Source organism: Pagrus major, chromosome 16 (genome assembly GCF_040436345.1).
Source record: "Pagrus major chromosome 16, Pma_NU_1.0".
In the NCBI taxonomy this organism is placed as follows: domain Eukaryota; kingdom Metazoa; phylum Chordata; class Actinopteri; order Spariformes; family Sparidae; genus Pagrus; species Pagrus major.
Window position 1 is genome coordinate 6,779,374 of NC_133230.1, and position 20,347 is coordinate 6,799,720.

The 20,347-nt window shown below is 41.4% G+C and overlaps 1 protein-coding gene and 1 long non-coding RNA gene across 7 annotated transcripts in view; one reads left to right on the top strand and one right to left on the bottom strand.

Annotated features, from left to right (window-relative positions):
• The window catches only part of LOC141010374 (uncharacterized), a 43,688-nt gene that overhangs the window by 8,169 nt on the left and 15,172 nt on the right, over positions 1-20,347 (bottom strand). The gene's annotated exons all lie outside the window — the stretch shown is intronic.
• smoc1 (SPARC related modular calcium binding 1) overlaps positions 9,367-20,347 on the top strand; it is a 51,632-nt gene continuing 40,651 nt past the window's right edge. For 5 of the 6 annotated variants that reach the window (XM_073483299.1, XM_073483296.1, XM_073483298.1 and 2 more), the window contains exon 1: positions 9,400-9,717. In XM_073483299.1, the coding sequence (XP_073339400.1) occupies positions 9,616-9,717 (102 nt within the window). In that variant the 5' untranslated portion in view covers positions 9,400-9,615. Of the gene's footprint in view, positions 9,718-20,347 lie in introns of all 6 variants that reach the window. The other variant, XM_073483300.1, reaches the window with a different exon arrangement.

The window sequence follows — 20,347 nt, forward strand, 5'->3', positions numbered from 1 at the left end:
GATGAATATACTCAAGTAAAGTACAAGTACCTCAGAAATGTACTGGCTAGAGCCCATTAGAGTTAAACTACAACAGGTTTTATTATTAAATGTGAGATACTGAGTGTCTATGGAGGCTATCAGTGATGTCACTCCTTTCTTCTTCACTATTTTCCTTATTTTTTGCCCTGACCAAACAAAAACATTTAAACAAAAAGCAGAAATTAAGTAGAAACTAGTTGGAAGTTTCCTGCAAAATGTATTCAAGAAATTATGAGCTGCTTATTGTAAAAAGCAAAATGGTATTATTGAATAATATTGTGATCATTTCCAATAAATTGTGAGGTGAAGACTCTGATCATTTGGAGGTAATAGTTTCTGGTTTGATGGATTCTGACTTTGTTCATCTTTTCAAACACACAAGCCTTAAAACAAGCCTCCATCTACTTCAGTTGTTTAGAGAACGCTGCAACACTGATTTGCTGTGAAGCTCCAGAAATGTTTTGTGGACTAAGAAGCTTAGATAAAAAGAATGAATTTTCATTTTTGTGTGAGCTTGATGAATTATTTAAATCCCCTCTCTGAAGACAGACTGGTCTGGTTTGGTCCAGTCAGAGCGGTTGAATCGGGATTAGATAACTCTGGGTGAGAATCACAGTGATGATGACCCACTAAACTCCTGACCCGGTGTGGGGAACAGTGCGAGTTTAATTGGCCCCGCCCGTGAGCCGTATCAGGAGGACAGCGGGTAACAAGTGACAACAGGGAACGTGCTGGCTGGCTTGTTAACCGGGGGCATGGGGTCTGGAAGGGGGGCCAAAGGGGAGCGGGGCATGCTGTGGTTGCTGCACAGTTCACTGGTGCAGGGGTATGCTCGGCAGAATTTTTTTGTTTTGTTTTTGGTACTGTAGGGCATGCTCCCCACCACCAAAGCTGGACTGGGGGGTTCATCGAGAGGTGAGCGGCTCTGTGCAGTCATGGAGACCACTGCAATGCCCGGCTGGTGGTGGAAGGCCTGGAGCACTCCGCTATCTACTGGTGTTTGTGGTGGGAACCAGTCTAGATATGCCAAAACCCTGATTCGCCTATTTGAGTATGAGGGAATAAAATCAGATTGATATTTAAAGATGCCATATGTAAGAATTTTAGTTTAAAACATTCAAGAATTAACTAAAATTATCGACACAGTGAAACTGGCGTCCATTGGTTTGGTTTCCAGTCGTTCTTGTGCTACAACACCAACAATCCCGCAATGCTCTGAGGTCAGCTAATAGACTAGCCTCATGGCTACCTGAGCTAACTAGCAAATGGCAGCTACAGTTAGCAGCAGTTATCAGGTACTCTGCCACTTATTTGTTTGGAGTATGAATGGCCAAATCTTACATATTACATCTTTAAATTTCTATCCAGGAATTTGTCATGAGATACTCAAGCCTGCAATGACCTTTTAAAAAAAAACTCAGCTTATTTGAGAGAAAAAATGTCCCAGCATAGAGCACCATTATAAAAGAGACATCTGTAAAACTGTTGGCAGGTTACCTCGAACTGAAAATAAGGTGAATTGTGACTCTTTCCATTATGAACTTTTGATCTATGGAGGTTTTGTATTTGTGAAACTTTCCTCGAGCAGAGAAAGGCGATCCCAGCAGGCGAAAGTTCTTTGCATATATTCGGTGGGCCGCATAACCAGGAAGTAAACCCAGAAGTTTGAAAACTTTTTTGGTGTTGGACTGAATGTGCACCATCTTTGGGTTCACTAACTAGTTCCATATAAATTGTTTCTACAGTAGCCCAGAATGGACAAACGAAACACTGTGAGGCGGGGGGTACCTTTAACCAGAAATGTTGATGCTACTGTTACTCTGCTGCTTTGTTTTTGTTGCTTGTTTTGTAAATTATAATGTTTTCTTAATAATGTCGGTAAATAAATATGCAACATTTACAAAATCAGTCAATTTTGCAAGACGTGCATGAGCTGAATACATAAATATTAAAAGAAAAGTTGATCACTAGAAGCAGTGAGACAGTTACTGACAATTAAAATGTCATAAAGTTCAGTGCTTAGATAAATACGTCTGTGTGTTAATGTAGGAGAGCATTGTGCTTCTATGTAACACACCCAAGTACAAACTGACTCCATATCAGTTCTCCTGGTGCGGAAAATCTGTGGGAGATCCAGCAGTAAATGATTGATTAAGACGTCTCGAGTTGAAATAACAAAGCGATGCAGTATCAGTGCAGTTAAGAGAATCTATGTGCCTATTTTTACTCAGAAGCAACAAATGAATCTAGCCAAGAGATTACAGACAGAGAAACTTCGGGGAACTCGGGGAACAATAACCATTTTGGCCTCATGACTCAGCAGCCTCAGTTGAGATGAATTCACCCGTTTCATTTCCCTTCAAGAGGTCGATTTCAGCTCTACATGTGCACAGACGGATAAAGACATGGCAAAGTCTTTTACAGACCTGGAAATAAAGAGGATACAGTTGATCTCAGTGCATTTCCACCTCTCCAGAGGGCTACTGATTTTCCACATGATTATATTTTACTACTATTGTAGTGGACCGTGCCAGGAGGACACTGTCAGGGTGATCGCTCAGAGCGGAACATTTTTAGTGGGTGTATAATGCTATTCAGTGAACCAAATGTGATGATACACCCTGGAAATACTTCTACAGTGTTATCCATGTGTGACCAAAGTGTTTCTGCCATTCAAAGACTAAAAAATGTGACGAATATATAATAAATTATAGGTTTTGAAGGCTGATATTAGCCTCTAAGATCATTCACTTCTCATGGTTTCTGTCAGACTTTAGCTAGAAAAAAAACAATCTCTGTAAGTTTTCTTCTATTATTTACCTTTTAAAACAAATAATTTGGTCAATATAATTTATCAGAAATTCATTCAAAGCATTTAAAGGCTTTATGTATCCTCAGATCTCCTCCACAGTTGTAATTCTTGCAGTAATTTATCTGGGTATGACAGCTGTTTTTATTTAACTCTAAAGTTATGCATAATTAGGGACGTGGCTGCTTTGACTGACAGCTAGCTGCAAGATGTTTGCCAGGTTTCACCTCAGCTAATTCCAGTCACTGATCGTGACCTCTTGGATGAGTTTGTGGTGTTTTCAAACAAATTTTTAACCCAAATATTGGACAAATAATATGGCTTGCTGTGTGGTTAATTGGACAAACAGACTGGAGTGGAGGGACAGATGCTGGTATTCAGGATTAACGAGTGACCCTGGGAGACCCAGATCCCAGAGCCTCTGGAGGAAAACACCCGGAGTGGATGAGAGTGGAGAGTTTTTTAATCTTTTTATTTTTAGGATTAAAAAGTGAGGTCGCTTCTCAACCTGTCTGCAACCACAAAACAAAAAGGTGTTAAAATCCACAGTAATGTACTGTAGTTCTCTCTTACTTGACTGCTGAATGATAGGGGAGTGTACTTTACTTTAAAGACGTAAAGGGAGGCGATGGAAAAAAGAAAAGACACTGGAGGATAACAGAAAGAAACTGACTATCTGGTGAGTGCTGACATTGGTCAGTGACAAAACTGAACACAAACACAGACACACACTCTCTATCCGACTATCCTGAAGCTAATGTACAGTAACTTTTTCTCTTTATGTGAGAACACAGATAGCTTCTTAGCCTTAGCTAGCTTGGTCGTTTCAAGATTGTCGGCTTGTGCGACTAACTAGGCTTGCTTCAGTTTCACTCACACTCCACCTCTTTGCCCATTGTTTACTAGCCAAGAATTGGCACTGCCAAGATGGCGACGGCTGGTGCCACGCCAAGGTTACTTGCACCTCTGATGTGTGCAAATTTAGAATTTTCTCACGTTAAGCTGACTCAATGAGCACTGATGAAAAGATTCTTGGTTACACAAGTAATTCATTGATATAAATCGCTTGGAAATGCATCAATTGAACTCTCCATTGACCCCATAATTACTATCGTATTCTTTCCAGGAAATGATTAAACAAGGTGTTACTGTTTTATCTTTTTAAACCACACGTTACCCATTCTAGTTAATATCTGTGCTGCAAAACAGAACAACAATAAAACAAAGACTGACAAATTGTGAGAAAGTTGGGAGTACCATATATGCACTAAAATGTGTGTGAACCAGTGTTGCACAGTAGGCTGATGTTCTCAACAATCCCGCCTTTTTACTCGCTCTGTGGTGCACACTCGCTGCCCTGCTGGAACTCTCTGGTCCTGTGAAGACTGAGACCTTTCGTTGCCCCCAGTTCACATTTCCAGCCTCGGTTTGCCAACAGAAAGGGACACGTTTTCTGGACAGTTTCAACAACTCCCTCTTCTGACCCTTCGCTTTCTCCAGCCACCAACCCTCCCTCCCCTCCCTCTGCTCTGTGGGATGGTACAGGGGTCCCATGCTAGTGTGGAATAGTCCCCCTCCTCAGTTGAAGGGGAAAAGGTCCCAGAGACAGAGCTGTTAATTCAATCAGGAGAGCGGTATGCTCAATTAGGCATCCATAAGGGCCCTGGATGGGTCCAGGGGCCCTGTAGAGGGCAGGCAGCCCAGTCCCCATGAGGTATTAATTGTGGATGACAGTGTGTAAACAGTGGGGTGAATAGACAGCGCAGGTGCGGGACACCCCAGTCCAGACTCAATAGCCCTTTTCACACCCTTGGCTCTGTGTTGCCACTTTCATTCTCTCACTGCGTAAAAATCCCTCACATCTCTGATTAATGTCACGGATAATTCGGCTTTGTGGGCTTATTTATTTGTTGCTGTGCGTTTGCGTCACCAGGCATGCTCCTACATCAGCTTCAGTGAGTGTGTGTGTTTATGTGCGAGTGTGTGTTTGAAGAGGGTAATAAGAGGCCAGGTTGCTGCTGTCCAGAACTGTCGGCCAGCCAGCCAGCCAAAGGGCTATACGCGGCTCCTCGTTTTCAGGAGCTAGTGAAAATTGCGGCCAGTACATGTAAAATATGTGGAATTTATGAAATGAAATCCAGATGACACTTTAAAAGGAGTAGGGCTTTCTATCTGACCTCCGATTTTTCCGTTCAGCTCACCACCCAGCCCCCTTCACCCCGTCTGTCTGTCTTTCATTCACTGCTGGAAGTGCGTTTCGTCGTGTTTGACAGCACTAACTTTTCAAGAGCCATCACACACACAGTTAATAGAGAAGTGCAGTGGAGGAAGAAGACGTGCACTAAAAAAAAATACTCCATTGCAAGTTAAATTTAAAGCAATTGCAATATGTATCAAAAGTAAAGAAAATTAAAAAGCAGAAAGTTGCAGCTTGTTTGCTGCATCTGAGCCAAAGAAGTGCATTTTTAAATTAATTAATTTTGGCGGGCAATCGGATAAAAAACAACAACAACAAAACAAAAACAAAAAAACAAAAGACTGACTCTGATAATCAGAAAAATGCTGAATATCAAATCTGATAATCAGCCCGGCCAGTAATTGGTCGTCCCCTATATACAGCATACATATATGTAAATATACTGTACACATAATTGGCTTTTACTTATACTTAAGTACATTACTACTTTGGTTGACTTTCATTTTTACCAAAGTACTTTTTTATTAGCATTATGTAACTGGATTATTAATACTGGTGCATAAACATTTGAGTTGCATTTAAATGTTGAAGCTCATTACAGTGGAGATCTACTGTTTAATCAGTAACAATACAACATTTAAAAAAAAGGGATCGTATGTTTTACATATAAAATCTCAAATCTCAAAAACCTGTAAAAACAATAATATACATAAGATGGAGTGCAAGTACCACGAATACTGTATATACATAAGCAGAGTACTTGAACAACTCTAGTGATGGAAGAAGTATTCAGATCCTATAGTTACGTACATAAGTAAGAAGTATTACCACAAGTACAATTTAAATACATGACCTTTACTTGTATTGGAGTAATCTGACAAGTACCAGTATTATGTGTAAAAGTATTAGTATAGCTAGAGCTGCAGCAATACCTCTTTAAACTAGTGTACAAGTATTTTAGGGCTACTTTTTAGTGAAATACTTTTTGTCAGTGTTGGAAGAAGTGCTCAGATTTGTTACCGGAGCAGTGAAATGTGAAAATGTTCTGTTACAAGTAAAACCACAGAAGTATTATTGGCAAAATATGCTTAAAACAACACTAAAATGTATTCTGAGTATTATGTTATTATATAGTTATATTTCATTGGATTATTTATACGTGATGAATAAACATGTAAACAGATTTTTCATACTGTAGCAACTTTACATTCTGTTGTGTTGTTTATTATTTAACAATCAATCATATTATATAAGAGGATCATTGGTTTTGAATATAATAAATACTAATTATTGATTTGTTATTATTATCTGGAATATGATTATCAACTACAACTGTCAAGTAAAGGTTTCTTAGTTCTCTCTACAGAGTCTCTAAGTACAAAATAACACAAAATAGAAGTATCAACAATGTGCACTTTAGCACACAAAACCGTATAGTTTTAAAGTTGACTCTACTGTAATGAGTTCATTATACTTTATTTTAAGTACGTCAAAGACAATTTGTGAAGTAACTACAGATGTAAAGTTAATGCAGTCGAGTAATAAGTACAACATTTCCCTCTAAATTTATGGTTTAAGTATAAAGTTGCACAAAATTGAAGTACATTTACTCCAGTATAGTACTTTCACCTTTGCACCTGGCGTTCCCTGTTGACAAAGTAGAGTACACATTATATTAAAGTTGAATTAGTGATACCTTGTTATTAACTGTAAAAAACAGGGACAACTAACTAATTAGCGCCTCCATTAAAACTCTTTTTTACCCACAACACTCAGCATACCACATGTGAACTCTGTGTGTGTGTCTAAATTGTACTTTTGGTCCATGTGACATCATGGTTGAACATCTGTGCTAAATCCTCCTCTCCCCCCGGCCGTCAGATCTCTGGGTGGCCTCTGTCCTGCTCCGTCTGTTTCTGTGTCTACAGACACCTGCTAATTTTCGGCCGTATGTAGTTGGTGTAAGCCGGCGGGGGGACAGCGGCTGGGGCGTCTTTGGAAGGGCCGCTGCAGTAATTGGGAAATACATTTCCTTTCAGCGTGCCCATTCATTCCTTTTCTGTTTTTGTTGTCAGAGGTTTTCTTTCATGCTCGGCCAAATGACAACAGAATTAAGGTGTCGAGCCATGCTTTCCCTACAACAGCTTTACACCCCAGAAAACCTTGTCTTCTTTGTTAGGGGTGGAGGGTTGAAGCGAGAGGGAAGAGCAGATATAAACTGATCTCGTTAACATTCCAAGAGACACTCCTGTTCCCCCCCCTCTCTGCTCCTCATCCTCACCTCCCACAAGCATTTCTCCACTCACACCGGGGCATGAGTGGACCGGCTGGCACAGAGGGAGAGGGAGAGGGGGGAGGATGATGTGTCCTGGGTGAGAAACGGCACCAGAGCGACGGGCTCACGGCTCTGATAATGATACTACACGGACGCTTTGCAGAGTCTCTACGGTGGTCCAGTAAACAAGAGTCTAGATAATCTCACAGTCTTCAGGACTCAGTTCAACTCCCCCTTTTTTTCTTCTCTTGCATTCGGCCTGACCCTCTCCACAAATTCTCTCCATCCTTTCTGAGAAAACAGGCCTTTTTCTAAAAAGAAATCATTAATGCTGACCCTAATTGTGCCAATTCCAGCAGCTCAATAGCTCTAATTACAAGGCTCTTCACTGAGGCACTCAAAAAGCCGCTGAACTGTCATCGCCAACAATTAAAAAATATCTATAGGGACAAAGACTCAGAGAAGGAGACCAGGGAGGGGGGGGGAGTTACCCATTCCAGCAAAGGGTGACCGGATGGCCCTTTTCAGCTCTTAAAAGCCCACTTTCTGTGGATTGAGGGGTTGCTGAACTGAAGCTGGACACCTGCACTCAACACTCGGCTTCCCTCGCTCACCCTCTTTGGTCTCTCCACCTTCTTTTTTAACTGGCTCTCAATGGGCCACACAATTCATCTGAAAGGGAAAAGACGGAGAAAGACAGAGCACAGAGAGAGAACGAGGACGTGGGAGCCAAAGGTTGAGAGTTTGTAGGACGACTACAGTGTGGGACCAGTTTTATGAGCCAGTTTAGTGCTTTCTCCATCAGGCTGGACTATATAATGGAATCTGATCAGTGCAGAGTGTTATTCAGATCCTTTACCTATCTAAAAGTAGCAATACTGCGATATGAACAAACTCCATTACACTGAAAAGGTCACTTCAGTAAGAACATGAAGTGTTTGAAGCAAAGTGTGCTTAAAGTAACAAAAATAAAAGCACTTGTTGTAGCCTACTATTGGATTATTATTACTGATGCAACAGTATCTAATTAGCAGATTACTGTTGTTGTAAAATCACAACATGTTTTAAGTATAAAATCTCAATCTGGAATGTAACTGATAACTAAATCTTAAACAAATAAGTACATTTAAAACAAAAAAATGGAAAGTTAAATGGCAAAGTAAGTAAACAGGGGAAATAATACAAACAGAGAAGTAAACTGAAACAGAAATATCACTCAATGTAAACTTTTTATACATTCGATAACTGCATTTTAACCTATTTATTCAGCGTTGTTTTATTTCTTAATTTTATGTTTGTTGTTGGCAGGTTTAGTTGCCCATACATGTGCATAGTTTTTAATTCACACATAGAGTATTAGGCCTATTTATGACAGGCAATCTTTACAAATCAAGAAACTCTCGAGACGCGCTAATGAATGTGTGTGAAAGTGTTTCCCACTGCAACCTGTCGCTGGCTTTTAAATGACTATATGTTGTTTATTTGCCCAAATTTCTTCACGCTGCTTTCTTTATAGTGACCAGCTGCATTAATAAGGTTTACTCTTAAAAATGAGACAACTAATGAACCGTAATTAGGGCTTAAGTGGCACAGACAGCTGTTTTTGCCCATCAACCACTGAATCCTCATCGTTCCAGCACACACACACACACACACTGAGCCACATCTACAAACACAGGCTGACCCCCTGCAGTGCTTGTGACAGCTATTGACTCTGCTCAAAAGATGTTTTCCATTGTAGCCCAAGTACACAGGCTAAATGTCACGGCAGCAGGATACTCGGCTATTACCGAGCATTATGTGTCCCTGAATGGGGACGAGAACCTAAAATCTGACTTCACAATTGCTCAGCCATTGTCCCTGCTCTCAAAGACTGATGAGTGTCCCTGCAGCTGCTGAGTCCAACTGGCCACAGCAGCTTCTCCTTCCTCTGTGGAGAGTCAGCCTGGCACCGGGCGTGGCTTTCTGCGCCATCCCTCGCCGCTCATTGGTCAGTCGGAGTGTCGGTCAGTGCTCACGCTCCCTCCTTTGCTTTTAAATGAAGTTGCAATGGATACAGGCGCGACTCAACCTGTGAAAGCCGCGATGAACAGCTGATCCTCCCGCAGTGGATAAAAACCAGTCGCCATGGTCATGATTTCTCATCCTACGCGTGGCACTATGTGAATAGTTATTGGAGAAGTAGACAAAGGAAAACGACTTATTTTTTGGAGTTTTGATTATTTTTTGGACCTGTTGATCATCAGTGTGACACCCGGACACACACACAAGTCTACCTGCCGCTCCCCGCGCTGAGCCCACCGACCACCAATTATGTTATTGTCAAGTTTTCTTCCTTTCTTTTCTCACTTTTTGGCGCCGCTGTTTCTCTGTTACTTGCCGCAAGTGTCCGCACAGAAGCCGGGCTCATCACGGGTGAGTGCTTTACCTGTGTGCCTGCTGGTTCACACCCTGTTGTTAGATACAAGATGATACTTGGGATTTATCGCGAGAAATAACATTGCAAAAAAAAAAAAAAGTGTGCCAAATTACGCTGCGTAAAAATAGCGCGTAATTAGAAATATTTCAGCTTCCACCTATGATAGTGTGAGAGAAGCTTATAGAACAGTAACACATGCATGACACATATATATATATTATTGGTAATGAAGTGTTTTATGCGATTCATGAGACTATTCCTAGCTGTGTTTTTGTCCAGGCTATGCGTAAAACCAGAGGTCAAATCTTTTTTTTTTTTTTCAAATTCAAGGACTTTCCAAACTGAAACTAAAGGGCTCAAGAGTAACATGTTGTGGGGGTGAGACATAAATAAATTCGGCCTATATACAAATGAAATATCTCATTTTATTACTGATATATAGTCAAGTAAAGTATGCTGCTGCAATAAGGAATGCAAGACGAGTAATATTTACTTTTCAGCTTGTACATTTTAAAGTACTTTAAGAGATGCAAGGACTTTTCAAGGCCTATTTTGCATTAATTTTGAAAGAAATGTCTATTCTCAAGCACAATCAGTGATCAGCCTTCTAGAAAATGACATTTTGGCTCATGGCTGTGATTTTGAGACTTGTGCCTAAAACTTTTTAGTCATTAGAGAAAGAAACTCTCCATCCAGGTGTGTTAGCAAAGCTCAAACCCACCCAAAATCACAATTTATGTACTTGTGGCTGTTTTCAAGGACATTGAATGTATAAGAAGGTTATTCTGTTCGCTGTGATCACTGATCAGACTTGATCCTGTATTTCCTTCACCACTGCATCCCTGCTCTTATCCCTCTACTTTTCTAGGACAGATCCGTCTTACTGTAATGTCTGTCCATCTCTTTTTTAACCTCTGTGTCTCTCACACACCAGGCTGAGATGGCACTAAGTGACGGGGAACAGCATTGTTTCACAGATGCAGTGTAATATTTGTGGTCAGAGAGGAGAAGGAGGGGGGGTGAATGTGTAATACTCACATATTGGAACAATTTCACAACATCTTTGAATGCCCCCCCCCCCCCCCCCCCTCCCTACACAAGACACTGTGGTCAGGATCGCTGTGTGGAAAGAGTCACAATGTTTTATACTTTGCGTAATCACTTCTTTGTTACTTTATAATTGTTTTCCTACTGGAAAGAAAATGAAAAATTCAAGCTGAGTGTGGGGTTTTACTGTCATACAACTGAGTGTGGTGTTTGTTATATTTAGATCTGTGGTAAACCATATAGGATAATACAACAAGTGCTAGAAAATCAGACCAAAGTTGGACTTTTCTGTGACGACCTGAGCCGTCTTGCTGTGGTGAAATTTTCTCCCTGTTCCAGCTTTGGTTAAATGATTTCATGCTCCTCTGCAGGCCGAGAAACTCTATCACCCTCGGCCTTAGGAAACCCTTTCAAAACCACACTGGATAAACTCCAAAATGCAGGGTGATGTCAATTTGAAAACAAGGCTGCTTCTTAGTCCTCGAAAAAGTTGACAGCAAAGGAGTAAAATGCTGAAAACTTGTTCAAGGTTTGGTGAGCAGTGGGAGCATCTCTATCGACTTAAAGCAACATTATTTTGTGCGATTTGGCGCCCGCCACCGTGTCTGAGTGCAGCACGACTGCCATAAATACAAACCCCAGGTTTCTGTAACAATTTGTAAGATGCAATGTAACGTAACGTGCTAACTACAACCAAAACTCTGCACTTCGTAACAATTTTACGTCTTGAAAGTTATGTCATGCATGCTCGGGCAGTTTGCACCAGCACTGCACACAACTCAGAACAGTAACGGCACGCTAAGCTAACGTAAAACCTGAACAAGAGACAATAACACCTGGTTATAACATGCTACCAGCTAAATCTCTGTTGAAATGGGCTGACTTATGATCAAAACCTGGCGAGTTGACAAATTTGCCATCACAGCCGAACATCAACCAAGTGCGACAACACAAGACCTTTACATTAGCGACCTAGCTAATATTACTTGCTATTCAACAGCAACAAGTCGAGCTCGGCATCCAACCCAACAGATAGAATAAATGTTCAGTACATTTCTTCTCACAATGCTGTGCTTATGGCTTGGTTGGGGTTAGGAAACCATCATGGTTGAGCTAAAAATACCTGTTTTGATCGCCACAATCATGGATGGTGATGGTCCAACTTCCTGTGAAAAATAGCCAGTTTTGGTCTCCACAAAAACCGCTGGAAATGTCCGCAGGTCTCCTTAAAAATATTCAGTGGTGTGGCTCAAACTGCGGACAACCGTTTGGCAGCATCATTGGCCTCCTGATGGGAATGTAACTTGTAATTTGAACGTGATATGCCACGTTTGGTATACCTGACAACCTTGGATGTTACTGTGGTTTGCAGAAACGTTAAATGCTAACATCACATCTTGGCGACTTGGCTAGCGAAGCTGTCGCCAATGACTAAAAAGCCAGTCCGAGACTCCTGTCAGCCTCTTCTTGTCTTCTTCGCCTCCTCCTTCAGCGTCCTCTTCAGTCTCTTCATTTCTTGTCATGATGTCTGTAGACGCTACTCGTATCGTTGCTCTGAGTAGAGTCAGCTAACAGAGCTAACTTGCAGCTAGCGTTAGCAGCAGTTAAAGGTTGCTTTCAGGAAACTCGGACATCGAAGGGAAAATGGGAAAACGTTTTCTCCATAAAATATAATCCAGTTTCACCAAAATCACTTATAGTTGGCGCTGCGTGGGATGTACTGCCGTAAAGTGTTATGCATTGTTACATAGCCCGGAAACAAGCAATAGGGCGGCGGAGTGGCTAAGACAAAGACACCAATCATCCTTTTACAAGTCACTGTAAAATTAAAATGATTTGGACTCCATCCTCCGCCTGGCCTGTATCGGGCAGTTAGGAGGGATAATCACACTCGGCCTTCCGCACACCCCCACTCACACCACAGCAGATACTTTGAACATTGCTCACAGCTGCCGTAATACCAGAATTCACACCCCCACTTTCCATGTGATATCAGGGGTGAAAGCCTGAGCTAACTTCACTGCATAGCACTGCTGCTTTCTCATTTCCCTGAAGGCTTTATGATGCAATAAGAGCACACGTCCAACATTTCTCACAACTGGGGCATACGAGTCGTCTGGACACTGACGAAGCTTTTTGCCTTGTTGTTCCTGCTGTTCGGTTAAGTCTGTTTCGCCCACACCCTCGTCATTCTTGAGAGTGTAAAACTGATGTCGCCTTTATTGTTGAGCTGTTTGTTAGTGGGGGGCCAGCTCCACTCAGATGATGCATTAAGGATGGTGATCAAACAGTTTCCCATGATGGTGGAACGCTATCTTTCCATCTTTATGATGCGTCTTTATGTGAAATTATGCTTTTTTTAACAGTCAAAGAGGATTAAAGTTCACATCTAATTGCTGATCTTAATGACTACAAGATATTTTGCAGGTTTTCTGGTCCTTAGCAACAGGAACGATCTGTCTAACGAGGCAGGTGGTGGCCAGGCACTCACAGATCTGTTTCCAGGGGGGGATGTATTCAGAAATTGGGGCTAACAAATGACGATGCCCTCCACTATATCCTTAATCCCCTTCATCAAATCAACTTGTTAGTGCCAGGGATGGGATGCGATGAGCAGCCGACCTGCATACTTTGATGACAGCATCAGTGTAGACTCATAAACTCATTGGAAAACAAATATAAACAGCCCGGGCCTGAGCGGCGAAGCAGCCAAGACTGCATACCTTGCAGCTTGGGAAAGTAGAGCTTTGGTTCAAAAGCAGGAAAAGCCTTTTTATTGGTGTGAGGTAGATCACAGCCACGGTGCAGGTGTGAGTGGTCTGCACGTGTTGATGCATGAAACGTATGGATGCAGGTGCCTGTGTGTGATTGGTGTACGGTCAGCTAATGACTCTTAATTATGCTTACAGTGCGCAAAGGAATGAAGGTCATGGACTGGACTTTTTAATGAGAGAAAATAATTTGAAAAGTTTGTTTGTGATTCCTTACTAAAAGAAAAGTATTGGAGAGGAGGTAGAGATTGTATCACGTACTCTTTTCCTCAGGGCCTTGACACACCAGGATGATGGTCGGCCGTCAGCCATAGTTCCCGTTGGCGAGCGTTTGTGGCCTATTTGCAACTTTTTATCAGACATATTCTTTATTAGAAGTAGCTTTATTACTGAGAGTGGTGTGAAAGTGAGAGGTAAACACTGCTTTATCATAACAACGGTTTGCATATCTGCAGTCCTGAGTCGTCTGGTTTACCTTCTTGAATGTCAAAGACAGACTACCGCCACCTGGTGGCAAGAAAAGTCACTTCCTCTCCTGCAGGCGCAGAACCAACACATCCTCATACTTAAACAACTGCATCGGTGGATTGTCAGCATCTCCAAAAACGACACATCTCACCGTTCACTAATCAACATGACCTTTGCAGCAGAACAGTGACACAAGTACCAGACCTTGGTTAGGTCGAGGCACACAAAATACTTGGTTAGGTCGAGGAAAACATTGAGGTTTGGGTTAACATCACAATTTTTTTTAACGTAGCTACATTACCTAAGTATGTTACATTACATTATGTGCGTGATGCAACTACATTACGTCAGAACTCACTCATGGCAGCCTCCTGAATGAAAGATTTAGACAAAGAAGGTACAACACCGAAGTAAACAGCAAAACAATGGGCAGAACAACAGACTGGAGAGTTAGTATTTATATCAAACTGTACTGGACTGATTATTTCAAGCATCTCATAAACTGGTGAACTCCGCCGACAGGCTGGACAGCAGCGACATGAAACAATGATGAAGAAATGCAACAAATGGACCGGACTTTTAAGGAATCCGAACCATTCCTGCAATGTGCGGGGAATGTGTTTGTCAGTGACCGGACAGCTGTTCAAATGAGAGCGCTCTAAAACAATTTTGATATAGTAAGGGCTAAAAGTGAGGACATTCAGGGTAACACACAGAGAAGGAAAGCCGGCAACAAACAAACAAACAAACAAACCATCTTGAATTAATAAGAAAGCATTGTTGAAAATCACTGTATGAGGGAAAATATGTTCAAAGCAAATTTAGAAAGATGTTCTCAGATTTTATCATGACGAGAGCATCTGGACTTCTCTGTAATCAAAGCCTTTCCAAGAGAAGCACAGTATTTTGGCAAAAAGAAAGCAGAGTTACTGAAGTAGCGTGCATGCACATGGAATAATATGTACTTCATAACGTAGATTCTCAATTAAAGAACTATAACAACTTTTATGGAAATCAGGGATGGATTGAAGAAATAGAAAAAATAAATAAACCAACTGGTTGATATAAAACTCTACATTGTGTTTGAGTCGGGACTGTTTGTGTGTGCAATTAAGTGAAATGATGTGTTTTCCTTGGATAGCTGTCACCTTTTACATGGTATTTTGTAGACAATATTGTGAAATGAAGAGAAAGAGAGATACAATAGGAGACGGAGTGAGAAAGCTTTCCCCTGACCGTCAAATCACTGGGATGCATAGAAGACAAGTTGATGACCGTAATCACGCAGATGCAATTCTCAATTTAGTCTTTATGGGGGAAAAAACATTCTTGGCTAAGTGATAAGGTCATAGTTTGGCATCACTGTCTTCTATGAAGAGAAGTCATGAAATACAAACCTTTGTCCTGACTTTGTGTTCAGCAGCCGTTTCTGATTAAGCACGTAGGGGAAAATCCCTTAAAACAGTTATTGGTGACGAAGGTTTGCGGTTTTGGGTTGTTTTGTTGTTTGGTGGTGCGAGTTTGAAGACTCATACGACACACATATGCATGATTTTGTTGTTCTTAGAACAATGAATAGATGATGGAAACAGCTCAGACGGATCCTTCCTGCGGGGATCATTGATGTGCTCCACCACCATCCTGTTGCATTATACATTATGTATATGTGTATATGCATGTGGTGTAACGGTATAAAAAAATACAGCTTAAAGGTGGTACTAGAAGACATTTCATGCAAATGTATGAAATGTAGTACCGGCAAAAATCTTTGCCGGTACTACAGGAAAGATAACTTATCCTCTGGGTATCAGTACTGTGTTCGGTAAATGTCAGTGTGTCCATTAGATACTGATATTTCTCATGTAGGGAAACTTAAAGTCCACTTCCAGTCAGTTTTTCTTCCTGTCTAACGGTCAACGTTCTCTCTCAGACGGAGAATGGGGGACGCCACTGAGCAGCCTTCATGGGAATGAAGGCTGTGTCCAGACTTAATATAACATCCTTGGTAAACTCCAGTCAGCTAATAGGGCCACTTAGCTCCACGGCTAACAGAAGCTAGTCACGACAGTTAGGGTTATAGTGAGCCGCCTGTAGTTTTGGAGCGACCTTTGAATTCTCGCCATTTCTGACAAATTACACTTTTAAGATCAAGTGTAAGACAAATTTCATTACAATTATTGGCAATGCCCGGAGGATGAATCCTGCTGAGTTCCCTGGTGATCCCTTAAATTCTTCTCTAGCATCGACATGAGGTTGACATTTGTGGTTCAGAGTAAAATGTTTTGACAACTGCTTCATGGAATACCTCTAAATTTAGAGCAGACACCCGTTGTGTTCGTGAAAATGTTTGGCTTGCCTGACAGAGCCGCTATAGTGTGGCTTAACACTCTTAGTCTCACATGTTGACCCCAGCGTCTCACAATCATACAAGGGAGAAATCATATGAAAGACATAAAATCGCATCTATTCTGTGAGAGTTGTTCTGGAAAATGTGAGGAATCTAACTGAATTACAATAAATGAGACACGTTGAAGGAAACAGGGCAAGCTAAGAAATTAAATGACAGCTTTAAAGTCCAAAAACAACCAATGGATTCCATTAAATGTCAAGAAATGTCTTTTACTGAAAACTTCAGGTTCATAAGCCAAAGCCTGACATGACTGTACTAGACACCTAGGCTCCACTTATATTCCACAGGACACTGACAGATGGCTGTAACGGTGACTCCACCAGCGACCAATCAAATTGCTTACATATGTCGATTCCCTCCGATAGCTGCGTAATCAGCAAACGCATTTCATGCTCAATTTCGGGGCTTTCTAATCAGTGTAATGAAATGCAGTCAAGGTCCAGCTCTGTGATTTCAGGCCAGGGAGCTCCACGCACGGATCATCGCTGCCTCTTTTTTCTCCGCAGATCCTCCTGATAGTTGTGGTTTATGGGGAGCTTTTTGCATTTGCGTAATTGTCCGGTCCACTATGGGAACTTGCTTTATGTGTTAGCGGCATGCACCGGCTCTTGTTTGAGAGGAATTCTGCCTTGTTGAAAGAGTTACGGCTCTCTGTAATCCTTCAGATCATCGGGACGGCAGAAACACTTCCTCTTCCCCATCAAACCAGCTCAGCAGATTAGCCTCCGCTGTGCCACATATTTAATCGTTTCCTTTGATATGAGCGAGTGTGTGGTCTCAGCTAGAGTATGCAATCTATTGTAATGTGTGATGGACATGCACACACACACTTGCAGACACACACTTCCACACTTCCTGGGAACAGCAGAGACAGCTGACTGTTCTGTAGCCAGGATGTAGCATTAGTGACAAACAAGGAATGTTGTTAATCAGATTTAGAGCCGTTTCCGATAAAGGAAGAACACCTCCCACTCCCCCTTACTCACACTTTCATTCTGATGCCTTTACACCACTTCAAAAGAAACGTTAGGAAGTCTTCCTTTCCACTAATCTTTTATTTGATCTCCTGACCATCATGTAAAGAGGAAATCTGATTTAAGCATTGTGTGAAATTGTTTTTCAGCGACACTGTCAGATATATTAAATCTACTGGAGTTTATAACCATAACGATACATTACAGCTGATAAAAATCAACAATTTTTATAAACAATGAATCAAGAGTAATGTTGTAATAAAGCCACAGAGAATTACATCCATACCCTGCAATTCTCCTCAGCTTTATGCAGTGTTTTAGTGTCTCTCAGCTCATTGTTTTGGTCATTCTCACTGCTCTCTTGGCAGGTTAATGCCACCTGCCCAGCAGACACACACAGTTAGCATATAGCTGGTGAATATAATTGAACATTAAGCAGCTAAAGAGCCAGATATTTCCTTGGTTGCGTCTAAAAGCAGAACTAAGAGAGGGTACATTTTGGACTTGCATTTGCAATGAGGCAGAAACACGACTAAATTATGTGTAAATAAGCAACTTTTTGATGCCACATCTGCCCTATCACCCCAAGACTTTTTACGAAATGTCAATGTTGTGTGTACAGCTTGTTTGTGCTGCCCCCAAGTGGCTGAAAATCTATTAATTCAGGTTTTAAAAGAATGGTGCAAACTAAGAAAAGGCCCGACAGTTACTCCTTCCTGCTGTGTGGGCTTTGTGCTACTCAGTTAGCGGCTGAACGACAGGCTGTGAGCATCGTTGTTGTCATCGCTAACCTTATCCTACTTCCTCATGTCTAGCACGTAAGAAAAAACATCGAACATGGATATTGTTAGTGCTCACTGCTGTCAAGCTTGCATATTAGCAAATGTGGGAAATTTTAGCCACACTTTCTTTTCCATTTGTGTTTGACTAGCTCGCTAATAGCTTTAGCAATGCATCCATGTAGTCATGTGGAAGACTCCAGTCATGCACAATGAGTGCGAAGCGTGCAGGCAGGTTAGATAGACAGCTTGTCCGATCTCCTTATGGGCTGATTTAAACAATTCAACATCTTTGACTTGATTTATTGATTGCTGTCGGGATGTAAAGACACTTTCTACAAATATAACAAAATTGCCTCTAGAATAACTTATGAACCCTGGGATTACTTAACAGACAGACAAAAACCTTTTTTGTTTGTTGTCTAGTTCATGTCTCTGTAGATTCAGCCCAGTGACAGAGATGAATGAAAACCAAAGGTTATTACTTCTAATGTTAGGGATTGAGCACTACTGTGTTTTCTCTCCAAGTCAGCTTTAAAACTACTTATCTGAAACCTTATCCGTGGAAACATGATAGTAATTAAATAAAGAAGTCAAATTAAAAGAAGTAATGGAGTAGCTGACTAAACTTGAATGTTTTAAGCCCAATCCCACCCTCCTGCTGTGAGCGGCACACACACTTTGCACCTCCTGTGTGAAAGTTGTCCAGCTCTCTTTAGCGAGTTCACATATCAGAGCTGTGTTTTAAGGATTTTAAAGGGTTACTTTGAAAATGTTAAATTACAGGTTTCTTTTTAAAGACAAAACCCAATTAGAAATTTAAAAGGAATAAGGGGGGAGGAGAAGAAGGCTGCATTCCTTTTTATTTTCTCCACTTTTTTTATAACACGGTTAAGTGGAGTGTGTTAATTAAAACAGCATGAGGGATGGCATTCGCTTTATAGATTTCCTGAAAGCTAAATGCTTATTATCGGACAAAAGTGATTACCTCGGCCCGTTAAAAGCATACAACAGTACACAATTAGCCCCGACTTTGGTGGACAACTTTAATTTGCTTGTCCCCTGTGTGGTTGGCTCACTTTTATTCCCCTTTTCCTCCATTTGACTAATCCACTTGTTGGCTAGCGAGGGAACGCCAAAAACACCCAGCGATTAATGACACAAGGAGGCATGATGGCTTACATATATGTATTTATGTATGCGTTGGTGTTGTTGCATTGTTCGTTGTTGTTGTTGTGCCCAAAGGGGATAATGAGCCCATCACACGTTAGCATGGAGCTGGCACACATCACTACAGCTCTCTCTCTCAGACACACACACACACACACACACACACACTGATGAAGCCCGTCTTGCAATGATTCTCCATCTGTGCATGCAAAGGCCTTTTCCTTAGCAGCAGTGATGTCATTCATGTCAAGGTGCATGTTCCCGTTAGTTAAATAGAACAGACATTTTTTCCACTACACGGGATCTGATTTAATCATCCCCTGTGATATCAAGTCAGGGTAAGAGCTTCAGTCGACTCTTGTTTGAGCAAAGTGGAGGTCGTTATCATTGATGTGGGCCCCTCCAACTTATGAAAAACTACATTTAGTCCAAAATCTTGATGAAAGAACAGGATCTTTATAACACGTTACGTACATTTTAAGCTGTTGTTGAACCATTTGGAGTACAGGCATGAGTTTGGGCTCTTTTAAAAGGTTAGAGTCAGCAGCTCTGTAAGAGCTGGAGGCAGAACAATGCAAATACAAACTGTAATGTGTTATTACCAGTGGACGGCTGGTCAGACTCTGACCTGTTGATTGACGCCTCATTTGAACAGTTTCGGAGCTTCTATGCCCGTCCTGTGGCCTGCAACAGCCAACGAGTGATTTCATAGATAGGAAACCCACTCCTTGTTCCATCCCTTCTCTCTTGAGCCACTTACACACCAGCCTCCGGACGATGCGTATCATGTAGCCAATGAGATTTCAAATCTGTGAATATATAATTTAACGACGTAAACTTAGAGTTTTAAAACCCATTTCGATTGTATATTCACGGAGGGGATGGATCAAGGAGTGGATCTCCCGTCTATGAAGCTCCTACTTTTCAAACGAGGTGTCAATCAATACGTCAGAGTTTAACGGGCTGTCAGCTGGTGATAACAAACATTTATATCAACACTCTGAAAG